Source organism: Delphinus delphis, chromosome 13, assembly GCF_949987515.2.
Source record: "Delphinus delphis chromosome 13, mDelDel1.2, whole genome shotgun sequence".
Lineage (NCBI taxonomy): Eukaryota > Metazoa > Chordata > Mammalia > Artiodactyla > Delphinidae > Delphinus > Delphinus delphis.
The window spans coordinates 32,820,181-32,847,418 of record NC_082695.1 but is presented as its reverse complement, the minus strand read 5'-3'; the positions used below and the strand labels follow the sequence as shown (position 1 = coordinate 32,847,418).

At 42.9% G+C, this 27,238-nt stretch overlaps 2 protein-coding genes across 16 annotated transcripts in view; both read right to left on the bottom strand.

The window, feature by feature from the left end:
- Positions 1-1,099: 1,099 nt before the first annotated feature.
- EPB41L3 (erythrocyte membrane protein band 4.1 like 3) overlaps positions 1,100-27,238 on the bottom strand; it is a 133,292-nt gene continuing 107,153 nt past the window's right edge. For 2 of the 15 annotated variants that reach the window (XM_060028691.1, XM_060028693.1), the window contains exons 13-23: positions 23,790-24,353; positions 18,866-18,919; positions 15,950-15,985; positions 15,050-15,241; positions 6,995-7,117; positions 5,996-6,379; positions 5,072-5,203; positions 4,491-4,589; positions 3,982-4,062; positions 3,592-3,708; positions 1,102-2,384 (exon numbers count right to left, since the gene is read on the bottom strand). In XM_060028691.1, the coding sequence (XP_059884674.1) occupies positions 3,598-3,708; positions 3,982-4,062; positions 4,491-4,589; positions 5,072-5,203; positions 5,996-6,379; positions 6,995-7,117; positions 15,050-15,241; positions 15,950-15,985; positions 18,866-18,919; positions 23,790-24,353 (1,776 nt within the window). In that variant the 3' untranslated portion in view covers positions 1,102-2,384; positions 3,592-3,597. Of the gene's footprint in view, positions 2,385-3,591; positions 3,709-3,981; positions 4,063-4,490; positions 4,590-5,071; positions 5,204-5,995; positions 6,380-6,994; positions 7,118-15,049; positions 15,242-15,949; positions 15,986-18,865; positions 18,920-23,789; positions 24,354-27,238 lie in introns of all 15 variants that reach the window. The other 13 variants (XM_060028698.1, XM_060028700.1, XM_060028702.1 and 10 more) reach the window with 9 other exon arrangements.
- Positions 7,276-10,282, bottom strand: LOC138414250 (uncharacterized). Its single transcript, XM_069541339.1, has 2 exons — positions 10,256-10,282; positions 7,276-8,339 (listed from the first exon to the last, which is right to left on the bottom strand). The coding sequence occupies exons 1-2, from the start codon at positions 10,280-10,282 to the stop codon at positions 7,581-7,583; spliced, it is 786 nt and encodes a 261-aa protein (XP_069397440.1). The 3' UTR covers positions 7,276-7,580.

The following is a 27,238-nucleotide window of genomic DNA, read 5'->3' as shown; positions in this document are numbered from 1 at the left end:
AATGAGAAGCCTGCGCACCACAACGAAGAGTAGCCCCTGCTCGCCACAACTAGAGAAAGCCCACGCGTGGCAACGAAGAGCCAATGCAGCCAAAAATAAATAAATTTTTAAAAAAATTGTAAAAAAAAAAAAAAAAAACCCAAGAAAGAATGAGCCCTCACTGCTGAGGACAGAGAAACCTGAAAACACTAGGTTTGGTAAACACGGCAAACATGGACAGCATGGTGACTATAATTAATAATAGAAATAAATATATAGTATTATATATTTAAAACTTGCTGAGAGTAAACCTTAGAAGTTCTCATCACAAGAAAAAAAACTGTGACTATGTATGGTGACCGTGGTACCCAGCTTTATTGTGGTGATCATTTCAGAATATATACACAATAGCAAATCATTATGTTGTACCGAGAAAATAATATATGTCAATTATACCTCAATAAAAATTTTAGAAAAATAAAAGAGTGAACTCTTTGGACACAAAGTAAGCATATCAGATGCAGGCATATCAATAAAGGGTTAATTTTCATATCAAAAAAGTGTTAATTTTTCTCAACACGTTTCTTTGGATTGGCTTTAAACACAGTGAAAATGATGCTTCAGTGCCTAAAATGAATGCTTAGTACTGACAGCAAGTACGAACTGAGAACTCCTTCAGAGATAAATGATAAGACTGACTCCCCTCAGTAAAACTAAGCTCTGTGGTCAAATCTAGTAATTTTCTGAGGAAGAATAAAACATTTTTTTTTAGAGATTTTGAGAAGTCCAGAAGTGAGGTAAGAAATGCCAGCGACTGCATTTAGGCGTTAGGTGGGCGGTTGGTAACAGAGAGGCTGATTCTCAGTCCCAGGCATGCGAGCAGCTGGATGTCAATGAGCTGCAGGAACACTCACCGCCCTGCAGACCCAGCTGCTAACCTGCTCGTCTCTGGAGAGGATGTGAGGCAGAGGTGTCCCTCTGGTAATTAAAAACCCCCAGAAACACTGGGATTAGAGCACAGCCTCTCTTCTAACAGAAAAACGAAAACTTTGAAAATGAGATTCTGTGATACTAGTTGTACTTTTCAAGGCCTGCACAGGCAACCAACCATTTATCTACACGTATTTTGTTCCCCATCTGTCTACACTTTTTATCCTGGAAAAAGACAGGCTTTCTCTACCCTGAAGATGAATGAGGCCTTTGATGTCATGCAAATGTTAGCTCTGGGCCAGACACGTACAATCCTGAAAGTAGTACACTTAGAGAATAAGAGGTTTAAATGCATTTACCATTTTTATTTTGCTATGCGGAAACATACATTCACCATGGCTGTGCGATGCGGTTGACAGTGAAATGGAGAATATAACTTTTTGAAGGCTATTTATAACTAAACACTAAATAGTTTTATTACAGTGGAAATTCTGTACAGTTTAAGGCTTGGCTCTGAACTAGACTGCAAATATGGACCAGATTTGGAAATAAAACACTTTTTTTCAAGTAAAAGAAGAAAAATCCATTAAAAAAAGATAAAAGGACGAAGAAATGAAGAAAGAAAACAAAGCAACAGGAGCCCAACGGGTTTTCCCGGAGTGAAATTTCATCATACGGTGAACTAACAAAAATACAGGTCTTCTTTCCAAAATAATGACAATTTACATATTTAGGACTTGTTAGGGAACTCTGGGAGGCTTTCCAGACTGAACGCAGACCAAAGCGGACGACGGGGAAGAGATCACACTGATACGCTAAAGTCAGTACTACTTTCTAACGGTTAAATCAGATGACACAAAGCAGGATTGTGAGCGCTAAATATTTCCAGAGGATCGGAGAGTCGTTACTGCTGACAGGTGAGAGTAATAAACCAGAGGAAACAAGTACAAGATTCAAGTTATTTAATGAATAAACTCGGTTATTGGCACATCTAATCTGGGAAAAACCTGACACACGGGACTAGACAGCTTCTAGCAGTTTAGGGTAATCTTTGTTGATCTGTAAACAAAAGATCTGTCACCTAAGAAACTGCAATTTTGTTTAGACTTTAATAATAATCAGCTATGAAAGGCATGGATTGCTCTATGTGTTACATGAGATCACGGTTTCTATTGTTGGTTATGAACGTGCAGGTGTAGCTGAGAACTCAGACACTGTGTGAAACGTAAAAATGCTGCTTGTTTTGTAATTGTATCGTTGCTTCATGCAATGTCAGTTTAGTGAGCCTGCCTCAGATTGCTTTATTATGGGAAGGTCTCTGCCAGCGTCTTTATTAAATGGTCAAGGTCAGTTCTTCTGGATTGAAATTGTCCATGGGCAGATGCAAATCAGTGGGTTAGAAGAGGAAACTCCACATAGACTCTGGGTTTTCTAATGGTTTGCGTGACTGGCTTCAGGTGCAGCCTAGGTTATTCCTGCAGAAGAGAGATTTGATCAGTTACTCGTCTGAAAACACCTGAGAGTTTCCCTCAGATCGAGGTCATGGGAGAAGTATCTTGTACGGTTATGAAATGCTCTTTTTGACAAGATACTGTAAAATACCAGTGTACGCCACTGACAGGCTTTCTCTGAAATAACCACATCGTCACCCAAGTGGCTCAACTCGCTGAAGAGAACCTTCTTTTGGTTTTTTTTTTTTGCTTTCTATCTTCCAAATTACCTTCTTAATTTGAATATAATGAGTGATGTTTATATTTTTTCCCTTTGAGAGAAGCCACTCATCAGTCAACATTAACCAACGTTAGAGAACGTACTTATTTCATTTATACATGTAAAGCATTTAAGAGACTTTTATCACATAACCAAGTGTGCAAGGAGCTGCATTCAGCATTCAAAGCCTTCCAGGGATGCTCAGGGCCCCTCGAGTTCTCGAGGGGCGGGTTAGTATGCATGACAAGTCTGTGCACACACAGAAGATGCTGTCTGCTCATGATGTCGGCCAAACAGTGGCTGGAAAGGCACGCGCTTTCTGGAGGAAAGCAGGACCACAAGACTGCATTTTTGCTTCCTCCTGAGACACGGTACTACACTCGGGAAAAAAATCATCCCAAAGAATACAGGAAATAGATGACATCCACAATGAGAGTGAGTGCTCTGGTCTCAAATTGTAAAACAAAGCAAAAACAAAAACATAAACAGGCTAGCACCAAACACGGTGGAAGAGAAAGCTTACAACGGGATAACGCAGCCAACAGAAGGAGAACAGGCTATATTTTATTTCCCTAGTATTTGGAACACGCGAATTGCACCTGTCAGAACAAAACCATCTTAGCTCTGATTAGGCTACATGGCAAGTGAAACCAGATCCGACCTTTCAAATGTGGATAATGGGAGGAGCACAGAGCATGCATTAAGAGGGAACATGCGCAGGACCAGGCAAGCGGACTCTGCTTCCTCCTTATCCTCTAACTGGCAGGGGAGGTAAAAAGTCCACAGTATGGAGCCTCCAAATATGAAAGAAAGCAGCAGCCGCAAACCAATTTTCCATCCTCTTGATACCCAGAGCCCTGCAAATGCCAGTGAGAGAAAAAGGAGAGGGAAGAGGCAGGGGGAGGGAGAGAGGGAAGCCCTGGGCCACATGCCAGCCGAGGCCAAGCCTAGAGAACCAGCGCCACCTCTTACCTGGGCTCAATCCTCTCCATCTTCAGGGGTGATCTCTGTCTCTTTATGGACCACTACTTTGGTCACTGACATGTCAGGGTGCTGCTCTTTGGCCTCTTTAATTGCCTGAGCCAGTGCCTATCCCCAGGAAATCACAGAAGGGCAAAGACAAAAAGGAGGCGGGACGTGCAAGATCAGAGCCGGGTGGAGACTCGTGAGCAAGACCTATATACACAAGTTACAAATGGGATACAATGACTGCAAAGGGGGTCATACGCTGCATACTGCAAAGTTAATTCAGAAAACTGTTTAGACTACAGGCTGGACTAGAAGGACAGCTCTGGGAAGAGTACGACCAGCTAGTGTTTCTCTGTCTCCCTGCCGGGGTATCTACCCTCTCTCACACGCTACCTGGTCATGGTCAATGTCCGCGTCTCCCGTGATGACGATTCGCTTCTCGATTCTCGTCTCTGAAATGCCTCCTTTCACAGTCTGAAAGCAACACATAAGCATTATGAATTTACCGTCGCTGTTGACCGGGGGCAACGGCGGAAAATGCCGACACAGCTTTAAGCTGCATCATTCATTCTTTAAGAACTGAAACAGAATCCTATGGCAGTTATTCACAATGGTTCACTTCAGAAGTGAAGCCAGAATAGAGTCCTTCGGGTTTTGGCTGGCTGGTGTTTCCGGAACATCTACCATATGCTATGCACTGGAGTTAAGGGTTATGCAAAGGGCATCAGAATGCATATTCTTAAACGGAACCTGGCATGTGAGGACAGAGGCACCACAAATACAGCAGCCGTGAGAGCTCCAGTGCAGCTGCCTGGCATCCTGGTATTCACCTATCCGCTGGTGCGGCCCAACCCAGAAGCTCTGAACGGATACCTTCCTGTATCCGTTCCCACTCCACTTACTTTGGTGATGTGGGTGGTGGTCGTGGTGCCAGTGGTTTCAGATGTGATCGTCTGTGCGCTCATGAGCACACCTGGCTCCAAATCGGCACCAAGATCAACCTAAGCAAGCAAAGGGGAGACGCCACTTGAATATCGATGTCACCTCTCCAGACGGCTGCTGTCTTGGGTCAGGGCACGGCGATGAGTTAATTCTCTGCACAATCACTGTGCTGCTCCATCAGCATCCGGGAGCTGCCACAGACTAGGGACCGAATCAAACTTGGCCACTGTTAACCCTCATTAAAAAGCTGGGACTTCAGAAATGTGAGCAGGGGCTGGCTGAGCTAGTGTTCTTCCTTATCTATGGCAGGGAGATAGATTTCTGAGCCTCTTTCTACATGTCAAGTTATGTGAAGACCTGCTTAAGTCACCTGCTCTTCCTTGATCGGTAATAAAATTACAATTACTGCACCGTTCTTGACAGAGAGAGTTGGGTCCTCTGAGTCTCACAAATTAAATATCATGTAGTGACACTTAAATGCATGAAGCCATTCAAGGGGTAAAACAGGTGCCAGGGCTCTGGCCTTCACAGACTGTCTTACCTGTGATGATTCATATGTTATGGTTTTTGTTTCTGTGTGAACTACAGGCACTTCCTTGGTGGAAATTTCTAGCTTTACTCCTCCTGGTGAAACACTGCCAAAGCTGACGGTTTCTGTCTTCACAGTAGATGACTATACCAATGGGAAGCAGGCAGAGTGGCTATTAAATTTTGCAAACACATACCTTTGTTTTTTTCCCTCCCCTCTTGGTGGATATATATAAGCACAGGTTGGTATGAAATAAATGTTTACATTTTACGTGGGGGGCAGTTGGGGAATGAGGCACACAACAGATACATGTCAGTCTCCCAGAATTCATACGGAATGTTTCAGGTACAAGAAAATATTTCGAAGGAAATGGAAAAAACCCACTTTTTTACATTCCCTCTCCTCTATCTCATAAACTAATTTTAATAGATTAAAAAATCATAAATTAGCCTTTTATTGAAAAACTTCTTAGACAGAAGGAACAAGTAATAAGACATTGAACCACCACCCCTCACCCCGCCCCCATGTACTTCAGGAATTTCAATAAAAGAGAATAAAGAATAAATTCTAGCACTTGGTGCCTGGGCAAGCCTGGTTTTGGTCCTTCTGGATAAGTACACTGATCAGAAATAAATTTATCCAGTTTTCTAATATCTCGGCAGGCTATGCATCGCCCAGATTTATTGCCAGTTACGGTAATTGCAAAGAGAGTGGAAACCATTTCCTGGAACTTTAGATTGTGAATAATCATTATATATGTTTGCATGGGACCCCAGACCAGCATGGAGACCCCATAATTGCCGTGCAAGAAGGCAACCAGAGGAGAAACAAACTGCTCTTGGAAAAGGAAGAAAATTAAACCTAGCCCTGCCTTTATGCTTAACTAAATTTCAGGGACTTACTTCAGCACTAAAAGTAACATTAACCGCTAGTTACCTCAAAATGAGGTTTTTCTTCCGAAGCTTCAGAAACGTGGATGGCTGCACTCTGCTCCTCCTCTGGCTCTTGGGAAGCAGCTGCCATCTCTCCCTGCTCGAGGACAGTTTTGTCGGCCACCTCCCCTTTTTCCTCCTTCGCTCCCTCAGTCAGAGCAGAGACCTCCTTCCCTTTCACATCAGATACATCAGCAGATGCTGCCTGGGTCACAGCATCCATGTCATCTCCAGCTGCGTAAGAAGCATCCCCACTTGCATGCGCATTCATCACCTGTCTTTCCTCCACCAATGCCGTTTCCTGCACAACCTTCTGGGTGCTAAGTGGCTGGGGGTGCTGGGTTGTTTCCGTCTCTATTTTGCCAGACTCCATCTTGGTTTCCATTTTCTGCATGGAAAAAAAATTGTGGTGTCAGTGTGACTTTCCACAAAGCAAAGGTCAGAAAGCAAAAAAAAAAAAAAAAAACCAACAAAAGCAGCCACTCACCAGGGTACCTAAAGCCAGTACCAGTGCTTATAACCAGCAACGCTTAGAGAAAATATAAATTAGCTTTCATTCCCCCCACCAGAGTCTTTGATGCCTGCCCTCTGCCTGACACATAGCCTCGAACCTGTGCTGCTTCTTCGGATGTTGCAAAAGAAACGAGAGTGCAGTACAAAACGCAATTAAAAAACCAAAACAAAATGAAAGCATTGGAGCACATGCATATTGGTTTTGGCTGCTTCCTTAGACCTAACAGGTGACATAAAATGCTTTAAGAAGTTAAATGCTGTTAAAACGTCTCAGCACGATTGCTTTCTGAACATCTGAAGTATGTTCTTGTAATGGAACTAAAGACATGTGATGCAAACGTGGGACAGGCACAGAGGGGTGTAAGTGGAGACCCCTCTCAGGTGTTTAAAGCAAAGCCACTTGGATGCAACACACACACACCCCAAAAAGGCACAAAGAAAAGGCAAAGAGGCAGAGACAGAGACACCGAGGATGGAAACAGATGGCCACCTGCACCCAGCTTTGAGAAGTGGAAGTAACCCCTCCTATGAATTCTGTCGGTTTTCTCGCAGACTCTAATAAGCTGAAGATTTCAGAGCCATCCATGAGCTTTTCTCCAGAAGACTGTTTAGTCTGAGTGAACAGAGAAATGGAGAGTCAAGCACAGAGGTCGGGACACAGGAGGGCATGTACTCATTCACAGCTGGTTAGACAGAACTGTAGGCGCGGGACCCAGGGCGAGGGATGGAGGGATCTACAGACAGATTTGGAAACACATAGGGATGGGAAATCAACAGCAAATCGGGGTGAGCAGGGGCTCTGGTTTGGTAAAGCGGAGAGAGTTCCTGGGGTTAGGGCGGTGCTGGGTGAAGCGGATCCTTTCACCCGGCACCGGCACCTCAAGCCCCGGCAGCACCACCCCACCTCGGGGACAAGAGCTGGAAATAAAACGGCAGGTATCTCAATGCTCACGTCAGACCGCGGTAGTGACTTAACCATGAAAACAACAAAAAAGCTTGGGTTGGCGGCTCTCAACATAAGCCAAACAGCAAGAGAAATGGAAAGGCTCGGGGTGGAAGGGCTGCCTTGGCAAACGTCATGCTGGAATCGGAAACGGCGGCCCAAAGGCAGCACCGGTTACCACGACTTGGGACGTGGCCGACTCTGTGACAACGTATTGGGTGGTGGCGACGGTGATGGCCGGTTCCTGGGAGTATCTCCACTGGGACAGGCTCTTCCTGCGGGGACTGAAGGGCCCCACCTTCCAGGTCTCGGCCTCGGCCTCGGCCTCGGGCTCCGCTCTGCCCAGCCGCTCGCCCTCCAGACTGGCATCCCTCCCGGGCACGTGGCTTTTCTCAAGAGCATCATCCTCGGGGCTCTGCAGCCGGGACTCGGCTTCCCTGATGGGGGCCAGCGACTCCGACAGCCTCCGCTTTGGAGTGTGGACCTCAGGCCCCCTCCTGGTCCTGTCCTCGGTGAGGACTCCCAGGACCTCGAACTCTGCCAGGACACGGGGGGTCTTCGTGAGCTCGGCTAGCCCTGGCTCAAGAGGGGAGGGGGACACCACCTTCTCCCCTTCTTTGACTTTTCCTGTCATAGTGACAATTTTTCCAGACACGGTATCGTAGGACTTTCCGAGTGTGTATACTTTCTGTTTGTTCTCTTCCTTCAAGTGCATTTCTCGGGCCAAGTCTTCAAAGCTCTGCACTTCAGTGGCGCTAGATCCTGACGAGTCGGCGGGGATGTCATCGGTTCTAGCGCTCACGGTCACCACCTTGTACGTCACAATCTTTTTCGAATCACCATCAACTACCTCAGTGGGTATTCTGTCTACAATAACCCAGTCCTCTGTGCCCTATATTTGGAATATAAAAGCTAAATTAGAAGTTCTGATGGTATCTCATTTCTAAAATAAGAATCCTTTAAGGCAATCAGGGTGAGAGCTACACTCAGGCCTGGGAGGTGACCGCACCGGGCTGGGGTTATTTTTATTAATTATGGCTACAATCTCTTCCCATCTGAAATTTATTAACTCTAACCTGCAACTTGGAATACGGTCTGCGTGTACACTCGCAATTTCAGATTTCTTGAAATACTTTGGTGGTAAATTTTGCAAAGACTATATCTGATCTTATGCTAAATGTCTGATCATTTTGTATGTCAAGATTAAACAACATTTTTGAAGCTGTTGTACAAGTTATTTAGCTTTACTTGTGTGGACATAGAAAAGACAGTTTTCCATGTGAAATAGAACTTCATATCTGTTGTTCTCACAAAGAACGTGCCAGCATTTCCACAAATTTCTGTGAAAACCATTTTCCATGTTTGTGAATTATACTTCCTTATATGGGAGACGGAATCCACTCTAGCACTTATTATCCAATAAGTATTCAGTGCACCTGTGTTCCAGGCATTGTAATAAACTATTTCCCACTGTTAGGACACTGTCGGAGCCTCTTAGAAACAGGTCACAGTGGTCTGTACATTGTTCCGATTTTATTTACAACCGAAGTTCATCGTCTCAGGAGTTTCTTTGCCAGTTTCCTTAGTGTTAGTTCCAATAAGGCAGAAGAAATGCAAGTTATGAAACTTCTGTATTTGGGGAGCCTACCAGGACGTTAGCAGGTAACTAGTCTAACAGGTTACAGAGGGAAGAGAAACCAAGCCAGGAGCAAGGGAGCACCTTGGTTTACATTTTAAACTTGGACGTTTGCTACTTTCGTATTTATCCTAGCCTGAATCTAGAAACAGGTGGGCCTTAAGAGAAAGGATTACAGATCCATCTATAGGCTGGTGCCGGATTAAACAAAATGAAGCGAAAAATAACCTCTAGGGTGGATGGGACAGTTTTCTGGAAAATGATTTGACGAGAGGTAACCACAGAGCCTCCTTCCTGAATTCTCTTTATCACACTCGGCTAGTGGGAAAACCAATAGAAGTTCAGAACTTTCAAAATCAGTCAAGGTCATCTAAATTAGCATCACTCTATGGGTGAAAGAGGTACTAAAAGGTCCAGTAATATCATTACAAAGTATAATCATAATGCTTCAATGACCACACACAGATATAATCACCTAGGAGCAAAAGCCACAAAGAAATGATAGCTAACGGATAACTAAATTAGTAACAAAATTCCCTACTTCCCTCCCCAGAATCTAAGCAAAAATGATATACCTACCTTAGTGGCAAACAAGGTAAATTTTAAAAAGAAAGGAAAAACTACAGACATTTTAATGACACTGAAATCTGAAGAGCAATTTCCTTCTGGAAAATTCCTTAATGTTTGTTTTTTACCTGAGACTCAAAGAATGGAGAGCTTCCTTGCTGCAAAAATAGAACCTTTTCAGAAATCTCTCTTTCTTCTTTGGTCTGTTTGAATAAAGGGGGTTGGGTTGGAGAAGAGGAAGCAGACAGTTTCCAAAAAGGCAAGTTAGGAAGAGAGTTCTTTTCTTGTGCTACACATATAATACTCATTCATTTTTTTTTTCTGAAGAAGTAAATTAATGCCTATTAATTTGGAAAATGGTCGGAAGCCATCTCAACATTTAACAATTATTTCCAAAGAGTAACAGATTATGTTTTGAATCTCCGGTGTTTTTAGGATTCAAACATTTCTCATTTCTACAAACACAGAATATGCAAGAGTGGCATAAAGAGCTTTCTGGCATTTCAGTAGTGTTCATATGTCAGTGATCTGCAATACTGTAAAAGTGAGTATTAAAATGAAAATGTTAAGATTTAAAAAAAATTAAGTGAGGAATAAATTCTCACTTCCATGTCTGACAAATTCTTGATCATATTCCCTACTGAAGTGCCGCCTGATACAGAGAAAGGAAACACACGTGGGTCACTGCATTAGCTACTAATCTCAACAACCCAGTTATGCCCAGATTGATGTCTTTATTCCACAAATAAGCATAAGGTTATAGCTTTATTTGAACTTTTATAACATGGCAAATAATCCTGAAAAGTCAACTTCAGAATATCTTGGTGAAGAATTAAGTATTTGAAGTCATGCTTGTCTTTAACATATAAAATTTAAAAGGACATTACGTATGTTATGTCAGAACAGTTTTTTTCCTTTCATCTTTTTATTGCTTCCTTTAGTATTACACAGGCATAATTCAAGGGGCAATACGTTAGCTACCGAGCCTGTCTCTGTGTACAGCACACGACTGCATAGAATACTGAACAAAAGGATATTTTGGTAAAGTCATCTAAAAATAATAATAGAAAAGTTCAAAGTTTCTAGACGAATGGAACTTTGAAAATAAACCCTCTTGTTGATGATAAGCAATATAATTTTATGAGAGGTATTTAAAATTCCTAGGTATGTATCTACAAAGCAATCAGTACTATATTTAATCGTTTGCCTGCAAGAGGTTATAGAGGAGCATCTGGAATGTTATCTGGAATGACCTGCTGACAGATTTTGATAGCATCGTCCTCATATGCTCCTTTTAAATGAGCAACAAATAAGACATTTCAAAGGGGGAAAAAAAAATCCCTGTCCTGTCCCATTTTGGAGAAAGATACTGCAAGAGACAAAATGTACCACGTGGAATCATTCAATGTGGATTTATTTTTTAAACTTTCAATCATAGCCTCTTTTATAAACAGAAATAAGAAACAGGAAGTCAAAATTATAGACACTTTTCAGAATACCACGGCTAGGCCTCTAATTATAATCACTGAACTAAATATTTTCCTACAATGAGAGCTTAAAAAAACAACAGCAGTGGTTTTCAGCATATCCTGTTATCTGACATCAACTAATTTTAAAAACGTCTGTGTCTGTAAGTAAAAATGTCCACACTGTCTGCATCCAGAACTGTGCATGTCCCATAATAACGGAAAAGGGTAACATAAGGGGATAGATGTTATCATTAAATCCTGTATACTGTCAACCCCAATCCAGTGAGTTCTGCTAAAGTTAAGAGGTACTGATAAAGAAAAGCTGATAATCGAAACATTTACTAGGGGTTAAGACAGAGTCAGATGCACACCCTGACTATTTCATTTAGTTCCTTAAACGTTCATGCCTGTGTCATAATTGGGACACAAGGCCCTACAGTGGCATGCAAAATTCACAGAGGTGTTACTTGCTCAGATGATTAAGGGTCTCTATGGAGCTGGGACTTTCATTTCTGCTCGGGCCAGGGGTTCTCAAATTGGGCTGTGAATTAGAATTATGTGGAGAGCTTTTAAAAAGAGTAATGTGTGGGGTGCACCTCTGACTAATTAAATCAGATTCTGAGGTAGAACCCAGGCATCGGTATTTTAAAAATCTTGTAGGTGACTGTAATACGCGGCTACAGTCGCACCCCAGGGTCTGAATGGAAAGTCACAGAAGTCAGATTCACAGAATGGAGATAATTCTCTCTATCCATGAATAGATGATCCACAGTGAATGTGTATTTTGCCCAATTTAAGGCCCATCCAAGACCTGAATAGCAAAAGTAAAGCTGGACAAGAAAGCAGAAAAATGCATAAAGAGAGTGGATTCTAGTTACTTATGGCAGTTGTGTTCTATAAAGTTGCTGTGAACACTGAATTACTGAGTACTGAACCAGAGCTCCTAGGGGAAAGACAGGGTCAGGTTCCTGGGAGCTTCTGGTCATGAAATTTTTGTCAACTGATCAATGCATAACCTTGTTTTATGTGTGTTTCTGTTTAAAGACCCCTTATTTAATATCTATTATTGATCCATTAACATCAAACTCACAGCCAGCAGCACTATAACTTATCCTGAACAAAGCGTATCTGACACACGTATTTTCCTATAAGGCACATCTCAGCCTTCTTGTACTTGGGAACACTAGACAGCACTTCAGCACTATGCCTGGAGATCGTTTTAAATAGCAAAATCACCAACAAAAAACACAAAAAAGCAAAAATGTGGCACTAAACAGGCTGTTGCCTGTTCACCTTACCTGGGAAGGTGTGCCTTGAGCAATTTTTTTTTTTTAGGCCGTGACAGTGAGAGTCCCGCGCACCACGATTTAGAGTGGCCCCCGCTTGCCACAATTAGAGAAAGCCCTCGCACACAAATGAAGACGCAACACAGCAAAAATAAATAAATTAATTAATAAACTCCTACCCCCAACATCTTCTTTAAAAAAAAAAAAAATCAGGAGTCATCACATTTTTTTCAAAACAACATTGTATCACTGAGATTCCCCCAAAAATCCAACTAAGTGTGGCGTCACTGAATCAGTTTCTTTACCCTTCTGACACAAGCAATATTACTTTGAGAAGTCACTTTAAAAAATTAAGTTACATATTTTCTTTTAGAAATAATTGGACCTCTTTCTAAACTGGCCAATTATTGTTTAATTAATTTAAAGTGGGTCATATTAAATAAAAGGATAACATCAAATGAGTAATTTACTTAGAAAAACACCTCCCCTTTAAAATGAAAATCTTTTGTTTAGGTGTTTTTAAACAAACATGCTTTGTGTATGCCTAGCTGGCTGGGAGGATAAAATTATCTTTTGTGCTTTTCACAAAACCAATAACAAAAGCCAATATTAAGTTTTAATATAGAAATGAACAAGAATTTGGAGCATAAGAACTTGCCGGGCTGTTTCCAGGGCCCTCAAATGGAGGATAAACTGGGTGTCACCAAGGGCTCCGGGAGAAGGGTCAGATGGGAGCCCCAAGGCGAGGGAAGCGCGCATAGCCCTGACCTCCCAGAAGGGACCTCTCTTCCTCTGGGACCTGAAGCTCCTTGGAGCTGCTTTTTCAGAGCCCCTCTGATAACCAGGGTTATTAGCCAGCCTTGTTTTTAAGAAGCTCTTCTTTACATCTAGCAAGTCTCCCAATAATTTCCTCCCTTGCCGGTGGCAGTGGAGTCCTAAGGTACAGCTTCTGCTCACCACTCAGCAGACACTTGAAAGCAGTTACTAAGCCAGCTGCTGGTCTCCAGTCTACGTAACCAAACCACTTTGTGCTTCTGCAGAGGACATCTTTCCTCCATCCTTTAATCCTTTTAAAACAATCCTTTCTTAGGTCTACTGCAGTCTCTCTGCACCAACAGGGATAAGGCATCCACATCGAGGGTAAGTTCAGCGTATTCAAAGCATCACCTCTTAAGTTATTAACATTCTTTGGGGTCATCACCGTTATTCTCTAAGAATCAGAGCATTTAATAAGTGAAAACAATTTCTTTTACTAGTCTAATGACCTAGACTTCGACAGTCCCTTGTTTATTATCACCACCTTTAAACTTCTCCAAGCAACTACCCGAACTTCCATTCAAAGGGCTGCTACCTCGCGTGTCCCTGAGTGACAGCAGGGGAGGAGAGGCCTGACTTTTTCAGTGGCTATTTATTTTGTGTTTTTGTAACGTAATCCAGTATCTGCCATCTTCAGAGCCAGCACGTCCTTCCTTATTTCCAGCCCTCGTAGAAATAGGGTAAACCAAACTTGACCAGTTACAATAAAACTTATCTGACCATAACTCATAAGTGGCAGTCTTACTAATGCAGGAACTACAATATTTAAATCAATCAGGAAAATCTGAAATTTTTGTGTCTTGAAACTCAAACACTCTGAATGCAACCGATGTTTAACGGTACAGGAATACTTTGGTCACAGGACTTTTCATTTATTCTGCATAAAAAGGCCCTTTACAAAGTAATTCAAATGGTGATATACCTTGTCATTTTTTTTTAAGTGGGATTGGAACTGTCATGAACATCATGATTGTGGTCACTTTAGATAAACAGCTTTCAAGGGAAGAAAGAAGTTAATATTATACTAGAAAGATGCCATTTTAAAAACTACTTCTTTTGAAAGACAGATAAAGTAAGATGATATGTAACAGCTGACAGTAAGATTAGTACCACTGCCACTGTGGGTCCCACACAATGGGAGCCTTGAAGTAACACCAGCTGAATGCACTATCTTGCTGTACATTTAAAGAGCGATTTCCTACATGGAAGACTTACTCAAAAAGACATTCTGGCCTTTACTTTCCCTATTAAAAACCAAATAAAAACTGATTATAAGTCATAATATAATATATATGTTTATATATATAAATCAGTTAAAATAAACAATTTTTAAAAATATATGTATATGCTATAAATAAAAATGAAATAAAAAACTGAGTATACCCGTAAAAACCTGGTGTAGTAGTCCCAGAGTAAAGTACGCCCTGAAATGTTATCAACTTCAGAACACTGTTTAGTCAAACATTAGACAATCTCAATAGGCATGCTCATCTTGCAACTGATGAGAAACAGTCATGAATTTTCAAGGCATTTCTTAAAGTAGCGGAAGTACATTCAGAAAAACTGTTGGTTCATTAATACAGTAGGTCAATGTCTCCCAGCTGTGAATCTAGAATAAGCAGATCTGAACCAGAGTTTCCTTGTTCGTTCCAAAGCACCACGGGATGAGATTACTCACTCCTTGGCCACCTAACATTGTACTGGCTATACACAGACAAGGGGTGAGATTCTCTACTCAGAATCCTGCCACATCCTTTCCCTGCAGACCCTGCAGAGGAGCGAGGCTAGCGGACAGAAGACAAGTGCAACCCAAAGCCTGAATACCGACCTCTTCAGGTACCAGCGGCTCGATCATGGGTGCCTCCTCCTGCCGGGCGGCTAGTCGCACGGGGGAGGTGGAAAGCCTCTTTTCCCATTCGTTCGTGATGGCAGTGTCTGTGGAGGTTTCTAAAAAGGTTCTTTTCAGCTCACTAATATTGGTCTGATGTTTCATCAGGTCATCTTGGGTTTTATCTAGCTCCTATATTCAGAACATAAAGAATCCAACAGTCAACGTTTTACGTTTGTTTTCCTTTCTGCGTGCTCTCTCTCGTTTTAAAAGTTAGGTCATTATCTCATTAGTAGTCAAAATAAAAGAATTCTGATCAGGGCTCATGACACTACCACAAACACTCTGGTGAAAATGTGATATTTCCGAGGGAAAACAAAATCTAGTTCACGCAAGCATAAAAATCAAAAGTTTCAAAGGTCGACTGTTAACAGTGTAATTCACATGTAACCAGAGAATTAAAATAAATACACACGGAGGAAAGGGGGTCTACGTCTAGGAGAGAGGAAGGAATCAGAGGAAGCTGAGAAGTCAACCGCACGTATTCACAGGTGAGGACACACCCTTCATGCATCATGGTACAAGCCCACAGGTTAAGCCACTAAAGGAAAACCAACACACACAAGCATGCACTGGTATATACCAATACCAACCTCTAACATAAGATTACTATGTTTGACATACACATTTTCACCCTTTATTCGCTTAATCAGACTATTCTGAAAAAAGTGGAGAAGAAAGGAAGGTAAGGGACATGATAGTCACATGAACAAGTGTCATCCTCCACACTGCACCAGCACACAGTCACCACCACGGAGCATGCTGCAAGATCTGGACACCACAGACAATGACTTATCACACGCTGGTTTCTGCTTTTGTGTTTGGTTTTGAATTTTCTACCTGTGCCTTGAGCTCTGCATCTTCCTCCTGGTCCGACTGCCAGCATCAAGAGAGAGTGGGAAATAAAGTCTTACCATGCCATCGACTCTAAGATGGAAGGATGGGTCTACATAAGCCAGCTACACGGGGGCGCTAGTTTGCTCTTATGTGAGAAGACATTTCTTTCTTATACATAAACCACAACGTTCTCACACACAAATTGTGAAGCTTAATAAGAAGACAGGAGCAAAAGATTCCTTGCCCCTTGGGTGTTTGACATTTTAACCCGGACACTTCCAAGCACGATGAGCCCACACGTGTGCTTGGGAGGACTTGGGAGGACAGCTAGGACTTGGCGGTCTGTCCTTAAAAGACGTTAGCAACAGTTCAGGAAGTGGGGGAAGCCGACATCGAAATTAAAATTCACAGAAACGGCTATGAATACCCAATGATGAGAGCTCCCTTGGAGTGTAGGAGTCCTCACAATAATCCTATGAGGTTAGCTATTATGATCCCCAGTTTGTAGACCAGAGAACTGAGGCACAAAGAACTTAACACAGAGGCTGGAGAACTGAGGCACAAAGAACTTAACACAGAGGTTCCCACATTAAAAAATTTCTTGGATCTTTGAATTTCTTGAACCCACCTACTTAAAAACAAATTTGGGAGAGGAGAGGGCTGATACGGATGGGGTAAGTGAGGAAATTAAATAGACTACCATCAACTACAAAAATCAACTATAAGACGTGGTCCAGAGTGAAATTATGGGTGACAAGTGGGTGATGCCAGAGCACATGGCCTTCAGCAAATGGATCACTTTGTCTGGGTCTCAATGGGGACCAGACTCTCTAACCTACACACCCCACCCTGCACTGCTGTTACACTGGCTCTGGAAAAAAGAGAAGGCGGAGCGTTTATAAGAAGCGTTAGAGGGCTGGAAGCATGCTGATTCTACAGAGGTGGTGGGTTCATAGCTCTTCATTTTATTTTTAAGCTTCATAACCTACCTATGTTATACGTCTTCGTTTGCATGCTTAAAATGTTGTATAACAAAGTTTAAAACTGCTAGAGAAATTTATAGTATTTTATTTTCTCATAGCTGAGTCATTTGTTTTTAACATCTTTATTGGAGTATAACTCCTTTACAATGCTGTGTTAGCTTCTGCTGTACAACAAAGTGAATCAGCTATATGTATACATATATACCCTCCCTCTTGAGCCTCCCTCTCCCGCCCCCGCCCCATCCCATCCCTCTAGGTCGTCACAGAGCACAAAGCACAAAGCTGACCTCCCTGTGCTATGCAGCAGCTTCCCATCAGCTACCTATTTTACACATGGTAGTGTATATATGTTAATGCTACTCCCTCCAATACCGTATATTAACACATACGGATGGAATCTAGAAAAATGGTACTGATGAACCTAGTGGTAGGGCAGGAATAGAGACGCAGAGAATGGACTTGTGGACACGGGGAGGGGGAGGGGAGGAGAGGCTGGGACGAATTAAGAGAAATTTAAAGTAGTAGTATTAAAATATTTTTCATTTACAGCATACCTTAGGATTACAATGAAATTTACTGAAAGTATCAGTGGTTACATATAACTAATTCTTACAAAATTAAGATGCAATTGTTATATTTGGTATAGAAAATGATTACCCTGTAATCAGTTTACATGTGACTGCTTAAAAGAACCAGTATGATAGTTTTACAGTATTATCTCTAAATTAAAAAATGATGACTTCCAAACTTTGAACTGAACTCTGGCATTTCCAAAGGACGAAACAATTAAACTCCATTTTGAAATGTTTTTCTGAACATAGTTTCAATGAAGTGATGTGTAGATACTACCTATAACATTTTTAGTTCTTCTTAAATACCCATCTAGAAAATATTGTTATGACTGGATAATGGAAAAAACAACCTAATGTTAAACACTATCACAAAGTAAAAAAAAAAATTCTGTTATTAGCACTTTAGGAAATGAACATCTTGACTTCCATTGCTATACATAAATATTGTTTTTACAGAAATTTTAATTAGTTACTGGTAGAGAAGATTTAGAAAACGTAAGCCATACACATATTTAATGAACCCTAAAGAATTAACAAAGGATAAATAATAGTATCACTGGTCAATGTGATAATTTTTTTTCCAATAAAGTACTGACAGTAATTTGTTCATTTTCTTTTCCTTGGAAAATTCATTTCTTTTGAGTGACCCAGACTACATCCAGGCTATGAAAAATGAGTTAAGAGAAGTAGTATAATTTTAACAAGCATTTTGACCATTTGGGATTTTAAAGTATATCTGTATCTAGTCAATAAGCTAATTACATAAATTGTACCACCCACCCCCAATTATGGCTATCATGTGTAAACATTTGGGATAAGGGAATACATTTAAAAAAATATACACACTACTGCATATAAAATAGATAACTAATAAGGACCTACTGTATAGCACAGGGAACTCTACTCAATACTCTGTAATGACCTATATGGGAAAAGAATCTAAAAAAGAGTGGATATATGTGTATGTATAACTGGTTCACTTTGCTGTACACCTGAAACTAACACAACATTGTAAATCAACTCTACTCCAATAAAAATTTTTTAAAAAGTATTACCAATTTAGCCAAGGGTTCTCAAAAAGTGACCCTGAAATGGATAGTCACCTGGGAACTTGTTAGAAACGCAAATTCTCCAGTCCTACCCCAGACCTTCTTCTGAATGTGAAACAGGAGGATGGGAACCTCCAGATGACTCTGATGCAGGCCAGAGTTTGAGAACCACTGGTCTAGGCAGCAGAATATATTTAACTCCTACTGTTAAAAGCAGAATTTCTCTCCACCCTAAAAGGCAACATGCAAAGTTCCTAAAGGCAGAACCAGCATTTTTGTTAGGCAACGGGCGGCACCCACAGCGACTGTACCAACCTCAGTGGCAGTGGTTTCCCCATCAGCCGCGGTGTCCGTGCGCTCACTGTCGGTCTGTGGATCACAGAGGTGATCAGGTTCCAGGAGGAAGGCAGGAAGAGAAAACAAACCATCTCGTCAAGCGGGCAAGCCTGGGGCCTACAGTTCAGTCCCTTTTTCTGTGATCTGTATCGCACTACCTTCCCAACAAGAATGCAGGTTCTAACAAAAGCCAAAGAAAGGCCAGAGCTAGGTTCCATCAGCAGAGACACTCAGAGGAAGACCAGAGGCACACGGCCTGCGTAACCACAGGACGTGTATTAGCCAAGCTGACATGTCTGCTGCCATGTCATTCTTTCCCCCATTTTTAACTGAAACCCCTAGAAAGAGCTCCTAGAAATGTTTAATGCAAATAAAATTGCTGTTCATATATTTTTAAAAAAATTCTAGGAATAGGTCACATTTGAAAAGTAACTTAACATGTCAATTTAAATAAAAAACTACTATTAACAGTCACTGGACTTTCAGCCCCTCATTTACACCATTTTGGTAATTTACATCCATCTGAGACCATCAGGCTGTCTGCATTACCTTTTAATTATAAAAAGCACATGCCAGTGACTCACAGGCATATGTTTTATGTATGAAAAATGTAACTCAATTCTCAAGTAGGATTGCTAACTAGATATTTTTTAAGACTATATGTTGTTTATTTCGTCCCACCCTCCAATAGAAAGAGGTATAGAGAAGTATGTAATTAAATATCTCGTTCCAAAATAAACATTCAAATGAAGCAAATAATAGTAATGAAAAATAAGGAGAGAAGGAGGGAGAGAGACATCTACTTGGACACAAATAAAACAAAGCACAGCATTTGACAGAGCCTAGGTTTTCAAGGGAGAATTACAATAGTAATTTCAAGACTGATTTTTAATCTGTTTTTATAGTGGTTTATGATTTACAACAAAAACTCTTTTTTTTTCTGGAGGAGAGATGAGCCACAGCCATTGAAATTGGGACATCTCAACGTCCTATATAATATTACCTGACTTTCCCTTCTCAACTCTCTAACTAGTCATTATTCAAAGTCCTTCGAGCAAAGTTGTGCGATCAGTAATTTGTCAACAAAAATCCATACTGGGGGCTCTAAGGTTGTGAATCTGTCTCTTAAAATAATCTCTCATTGCAAAGACCATGGATTACCAGCGGGAGGGCTGAGACAGTGCTCTTTATGTCTACATGACTCTGGCTGGGTTGAATTCTTGATCCTCTCCCAAACTTTCCTTTTCTATATTCCTAAAAGAAAAGGAGTTGGAACTCATGCTTGGCCTGTGCCCCTGAGGTCTCCATCCTGGCAGACCTGTGCCTAAGAGGGAAATCCTTTTCAGCAGGTTGGTAAAGAAAGCATGCTGAGAGCTTTCATGACCCGACCACCTTGGCAACACCTGGAAGGGGGTGGCTATTAATTTTCTTATCAGGGTGATCACTGCTAGGGCATTAGCATGGCTTCACCAACTGACAGTCTAGGGCAAGGCCAGTTTGATTTAGGAAGAGAAGCAGGTCACTGTTCAAGGGTATGGGATAACCCGAGGAAACCTCAGGCTTTCAAGAACCAATAAGAACGACTTGGGCTCAGGGCGCTGACTAGTTGTGTCAAAGGCCTCGAAAGTTCTTGAAAGTTTTTCTCCTCCTACTTTGATTATTTCCCTTATGGCTTTAGAATTCACTTCAGCAGCTTTCCAGGCATCTTGGCACTGGAATTACCGCCATGGTCAAGAGTGAGGGGGTCTCAGGACAGACTGACATCAGCTCAAATCCTTGCTATTTATTTAACTCTGTGGCACAGGGGGCAGGTTTCATATTTTAATCCCAATTTCCTTCTTGGAAAATGGGGAAAACCATAGCCCTAACTGTATCAGGTAACAGATACTAAGTCTTTATGCGATGCCTGACACATACACACAGCTAAAAATGCCTATAAAAATCATAAATATTGATAGCAAAACAGTATTTCCTAAGTATTGCTATTATTTTTCCTAGCTATACACAAATAAATCGCAGCTTAGGCCATATCTAAACCCCCTCAATCCCCTACTCAGCACCTAGTCAGTCAGTCATTCAACAAACATAGTGCCTGATCAATATACAGTTAATGACTGAAGTCTTAAAGGCTGAATAAAGCAGCTTTTACAGCAACTTTTATTTATATAATATCCTATGTCTAAGAAAAACTGCAAAATGTATGGCATGCCATGGATTATCATATAATGTGTTTACGCCATCTAAAATGTTAAATCAAGTGATCAATCTTTTCCTCTAGACTTCATCCACCTCGTTTCTTGGTATTATCAAAAAATTCTTCACAAGTTGACACATAATTACGGTGAGCTAAATTCATCTTACGTCTCTGGACAGATGTAGATGATTTAGCATTCGGCCCCTCCTTATCTGACCAAAATTCTAGAAGGACAAATGAAAAAAAAAAAAGCTAACAGCTCTGTAGTTTGAAATGATTACAGCTCTCTGCACTGGGTTTCACTCTTGAGAAGGGCTGGGACTAATTAAGCCACTACCACACGTGACAGATGTAAGCAGTGATGATAAAATATTTAAAAAGAATTAGAGTCATTAGTGATTTTGCAAAACCAGAGTGACGGAGCTGAACCGTATGTTACAGAGTCACCCGGTTTAGCTGCCAAAGCGCTTGAGGCCCAGGGACTAAAACAGGCCGTGTCAACAAATGGCGCGTGTTGTTTTTTTTTTTTTTTACCTGAATGACCTACATCTGAGTTCTCTAGCTCAGCTTGAACCAGAGCTCACAGCTCTTAACACTTGGGGTTGAGACGACATTGAACAGATGGCCAAATACAAAGTCATGTGGCAGGAGAGCCGTCATGGGTGACCGAGGCTGGAGCGGAGGACAAGAAAGGCTGCTTCGGCCAGAGCTGGTTCACGGTCTCAGAGGAGGGTTTACGTGTGGGGAACACCAGCCACGCGGCCTCCAGCTTGCGAGGAGTAACTGCTGTGATTTGTTTTGCTGATGTAATGCAGACATGCCCAAGTTGAACATTAATTTTCATGCACTGATTACAACAAGATGTACACCCTGGATTAGGCACAAGATCTGTGTGGTTTGCTACATAAAAGTTCAGTTATTTAAAATGCAGAAAAACATAAAATGGCGATCTTTTCGCCTTCTGTTAGCTTGATGCCTAGCTCCACTGCTAAAGGAACAAAGATGAGCAGGTTGGAAACCAGCTAATATTATAAACAGTTTTTGTAGATAATACTGCGTTCGTCAGAACTGTAGGTTTGGACCTACGTTATTTGATTATGTTGCTACTATGAGAAACGGTGATATTCAAACCTAGGATTTAGAGTGGTTTTTCTCTTAAAATATTTTCCATGTACGAAAATAGTTACACATAGATAGATTTGGAGCTAAGTCACAGAGGATCCAAGAACCTTGCAAAGGGCTCTTCGGCAACATCAAATTGAAAAGCCTAAACTTTTCTTGGGAACGTCTTGGAGACCATTCCCACTTCTTTCCTGCTGCTGCAAAGAAACAGTCATAATACCACTAAATATAGATACGTACCTCACAATGCTATCTACTCACAGGTGCAGCTCGGATTACCGTTTCTAGCTGAGCATAGGACTGAATAGACTTTCCTTTTTTAGTGCTGCTTTGACTTTGCGATTTTCTTTTTGAATGCTAGGTGTATTGGGTTTGGCTCCTGACACAAAACCCTCCAGAACTGCTGGAGGAGCGGGGGGCAGGCGTAGGCAGGAGGGTGGGTCTCAGCCAGGGGCCTGTTGGCACTTCTGTTCTTTTTCCCTGCGTTCTATTTAAAGGCTGCACAGAGGGAAACCGCTGGGCTCTTCACAGGGCAATGGAGTGGAGGGAAAGGGGAGCAATTAAGAGGAAACACTACCTGCTAGGATGTCACCTCCCCCAATGGCTCGGATGAGGGACGGGGGACTGACAGGCAGCCTGCTTTCACGGATGGAGGCTGAAGGCTCAAGTCCTTTCCTGGTCGCTAGCCGCAGAGGCCCATCCAGCTTCCCCAGCCTCACGCCGGAACTGAGAGAATGGGTGCCGCCCAACACATGCCTTGGCATTGCTCGTGTTCATGAAATCTCAGCCCATTTTTACAGCGTGTGGAAACCTAACAGGAGTCTTTCCTGATTGTGTTTGGAAACTGCTGTTTTCAACTGCCGCTCTTTCTGGTCCTGTTTCTGGCCCTGCCAATGACCAATGTCACGGAGCGTTTTAAACTGCTCAAGCCCCTCTTTCTGACCCAACACACCCACGGGATTGGGCTCCCCTCGTGGAGTAACAATGACGGTCTGGCAATGACAATCAAAGAGCAGCGGGGGCATTTCAGAATCTCCAGGGAGGAGAGGGAGGCATTTACAGTCTTGGAGAGCTGCCCCGAGGGTGGTGGTGCACCTCGACGGCGGTGCTGTCTCCCGCCGCGCCCTGAGCATCTTTACCTGGTGCGTATCACCACTGTGCGTCATTACAGCAGGGTACATTTTGGTAACTTGCCGCCAATCTAGTTGAAAGTTACTCATCCGTCTTCTGTGTCATTCCCTTTATTGAATGAGAACTGAACAGAGCCTTTAAGTCGACCCTGAGTTCTTACGTAGCTAACGGGTTATTTATTTACAATTGGCTCACGGCTGAGTCCTTCCCCACCCGCTGGAGTCGGTGGGTTGGCAGTGCGGTTCCGGGCCGGGCTCAGCCTGCTGCATCCACATGGTGTTGTGCCTAACCCCGGGGCCGGGTCGCACCCCCTGCACACAAAACCTCTGCACAGATTGGCACAGACGATAAATGAGGCTCTGAAAGTAGGACCACTATCGCAGCAGCCGTCTGAGACTGTTTCGGACCGCGGCCCCGAGCACGACAGGGACGTGTGTTCTATGCCGCGGTACACACCTCTTCCTCTGAACTGTCACTCGGGTCATTGTCTAGTGAGGCACTCAAGGAGGCCGCCTTGGGCTCCAGGCAGCAGAGGCACAGAGCCAGAGGGAAGGAGAGAGTGAGGGCGTATGGCACTGAGAAGGAGGCGGAGAGCAGGAAGAAGAAGATGAAGAGCACGCAGGGCACCAGAGAGGGCGAGCGGATGGGGAGGTAATGCCGCAAGCTCTGGGGCAGGAGGTGGCTCTCGGAAAGGTTGGGGAAGGACAGGTAGCCATCGTCATCCAGGAGAGAGGGGAAAGACTCGGGGAGTTGCAAGGAGAAGGAAAACAGCGTGGCCCCTCTGCCCCGCCGCTGTTTGCAGCTAAAAGCCACATCGTGGTCCCCCAGGCACGGCTTCCCTCGGCCATCAGAGTCCGAGGCGGGCTCCCCGTGCAGGTGCCCGGGGTCTCTGGCCGGCTCGACCCCCGGCGGGGGGTGCCCGTTCTCCTTACACCTCCTGCGGAGCCCTGTGGGAGATGCAGGGGGAGAGCGGGCTGATGGGGGGGAGGGGGGACATGAGTCAGTGCCAAGCCCGGGTGACTGATGTGAGAGAGACAGCGAGAGAGACAGAAAGCAGCGAACAGAGGTGCAAAAGGACAAAAAGAAAACTGCAATTAGTTAATTTTCTTATGGGTACCGAGAAAAAAATCGTCAAACAAGAATTTCAGCACTAGGGTTGTTGGTGAATTTTAAAGTATTCAAGCGGCATGCCAACGCTGCCACGAACGGCCATCGTCTTCCCATTAGACCTTCAAGTCAAACACAGGGTGGGCTTGAAAAAAAAATCAGAACTAAAGAGATCTGTGGGTAATCTCATGACTACGTTTCATACGATCCAAAACTTCTGTTTAGACCAACAACTCTAGAAATTTTTAGGATGCTGAGAGCAAATGTAACTCTCTGATAACTTAAAACCAAGACTTTCAATAACTTCTCCTAATCTCCAGCGACCAGATCTGTTACTAGGGTTCAGTTAGATTAAAATGACAATGAATCCAATTTTTGATGATTAAAAACAAAATCTCTAGCATTACTTTTCCTTGGTTAGTCAGTCATAGCCAAAGCAGGTGGGTTTCCAAATCACCAAGTTTCTGACCCCACTCCTACCCATAAGCAGCTCCAATTAGGGAATTCCACAGTGAACGCCGTAGGAACCTTACCTCTCCATAAAGCACCGAGGCTCTTCTGAAAACGACGATTTTGGCCCCTTACCCATAATGTACACGGGGGAGCTTAAAGAAGTGGTTTCGAACAAGCTAACTAGCGAAAAAGGACGTGTTTTCTTGTGATGTGGTTTATCTGCACTTACTTTGTATTACTTGTGGTCCGTAAATAATAGAAAGATACAATTTCCCCACCTTCCGGTTTTTCTTAGAGGAGCCGTAGGCTTAAGCCGCCTGGTTTGAGTCCTTAAGGGGAAGATCAAGGCAGGCAACCCCACAATAGTGCTCCTGGGGAGGGGCATGCAGGCTTGTGCAGGGCAAGTAAGGTTCTTTACACCCTTCCTGGTCCCCGCAGTCTCCGTGACCACAGCCAGCTTTCTCTGCAGGTGGTGGAGGGATGCTGAGCGAGAGGGGTGGGAGAGACAAGCAAATGCCAAACAGGACCCAGGGCCAGCGTGGAAGCTGCTATAGCCAAGTTCAAGACAAGGTCACCTGGAGCCTGAAGATGACTGAACTTCTGCTCGTGTGTGTGTGTGTGTGTGTGTGTGTGTGTGTGTACTCACATGCGTGTTTCTGCCTAGTGTCCTGAGAGCATGGACATTATCTGGTCTGCTTTGTGACGGTAATCCAACCCTGACTTGGTAAATATAGAGACAGAGGGTAAGAAAATGCACAAATAAAATTATATCATGGATCTAGTAGAATGTAGAAGTGTCTCTTTTTCGGTATCAGACAAGTATGTCTTTTCCTAATACTCACATCTGACATTAAACACTGTGTCTTAAATAAGACGCTGCACAAATCTCACTGAGCTGAGAATAATGTACAAGTTACAAGCCGCCTTCTGCCCGTGGAGGCTGCCCCGTCACCTGGGGTGATCGTTAGTGGGGAAACACACCTCCTCTCAAAGGAATCTAGGGACCAGTCACTTAAGAGCTATTTTCAGTAATACATTTTCATCTTGGTTAAAAAATAAGCGCCCTCTACGCTACTTTTTGAAGACAGAGAAGAATGAAATGACGGCTTAATCTTCCATGTTGCTGATCAGAGTGGTTTTTAGAGCGGCTTTTTTTAAAAAAATTAATTTTATTTATTTATTTTTTGGCTGTGTTGGGTCTTCGTTGTTACGCCAGGCTTTCTCTAGTAGTGGTGCGCGGGCTTCTCATCGCGGTGGCTTCCCTTGTCGCACAGCATGGGCTCTAGGCACGCGGGCTCCAGCAGTTGTGGCACGCGGGCTCAGTAGTTGTGGCTCATGGGCTCTAGAGCGCAGGCTCAGTAGTGGTAGCTCACGGGTTTAGTTGCTCCGCGGCATGTGGGATCTTCCCGGACCAGGGCTTGAACCTGCGTCCCCTGCATTGGCAGGCAGATTCTTAACCACTGTGCCACCAGGGAAGCCCTAGAGTGGTTTTTAAAGACAGCTTTGCAGCAGGGGAGATGTAGACAGCCCTTCAGCTCCTTCAGCACAAGGCCTCAGCCACGACCTCTCAGAAGGCATCAGGGTCACAGTGCTGGCTTCTCAGAGGCTCCGACTCTAAGAGAACAGTCTTCTTGGTCTTTCTAATCTCCCATGGCATAAAAGGCACCCAGTGATGCTGGCTTAGGGCTCCATCTCATGTAAACAAATTGCTGATCTTTTAAAATCAAACAAAGTGGGAGTGGAGCGTTTATGGAGCAAACGACAAGTCATTTACTTTTATGGGGCACTTAATCATATTTACACAGCCCTCAGAATGGAGTGTTGGCCTGGGCGACTTTCAGAAATCATGGGACACATTGGCTTTTCAAGTATATCATCTTCTGATCGTGACCTAGTTAGAACCCGCCTTAAACGAAAAGAGTGTAAAAACAAAATTCAGAACAAAGCGCATTTTAACAGCAAAAGTGATCCAAATATCCTTCCATTATGTCCTATCCTGTTTTTATTTTTGTGTTTGGCAAATAAATAATCTTACCCTAAAAAAGGATGATGGATTGGGTCATTGGGATAGTCTAACATAAACAGAATGATGATACGTTTGCCAATCTGCCCATTTAGAGGTCACTGTTAAATTCTTATCCAAAGGAGCATTTTTCTACAGAGCCCCAGCTGATTCTCTGCCCCGTACTCTGCATTTGAAGAGCCCACGTGCAAAAGAGCACTTCTGAATCAAATTTACCTAAGTTTTAGCATAACCTCTAAGTTATACGGCATTTTTATTCTGCTGTTTCCTTTCACTCTGTACTCTGTACATTCCAAGACCCACTCTTGTTTTTCCATTATTA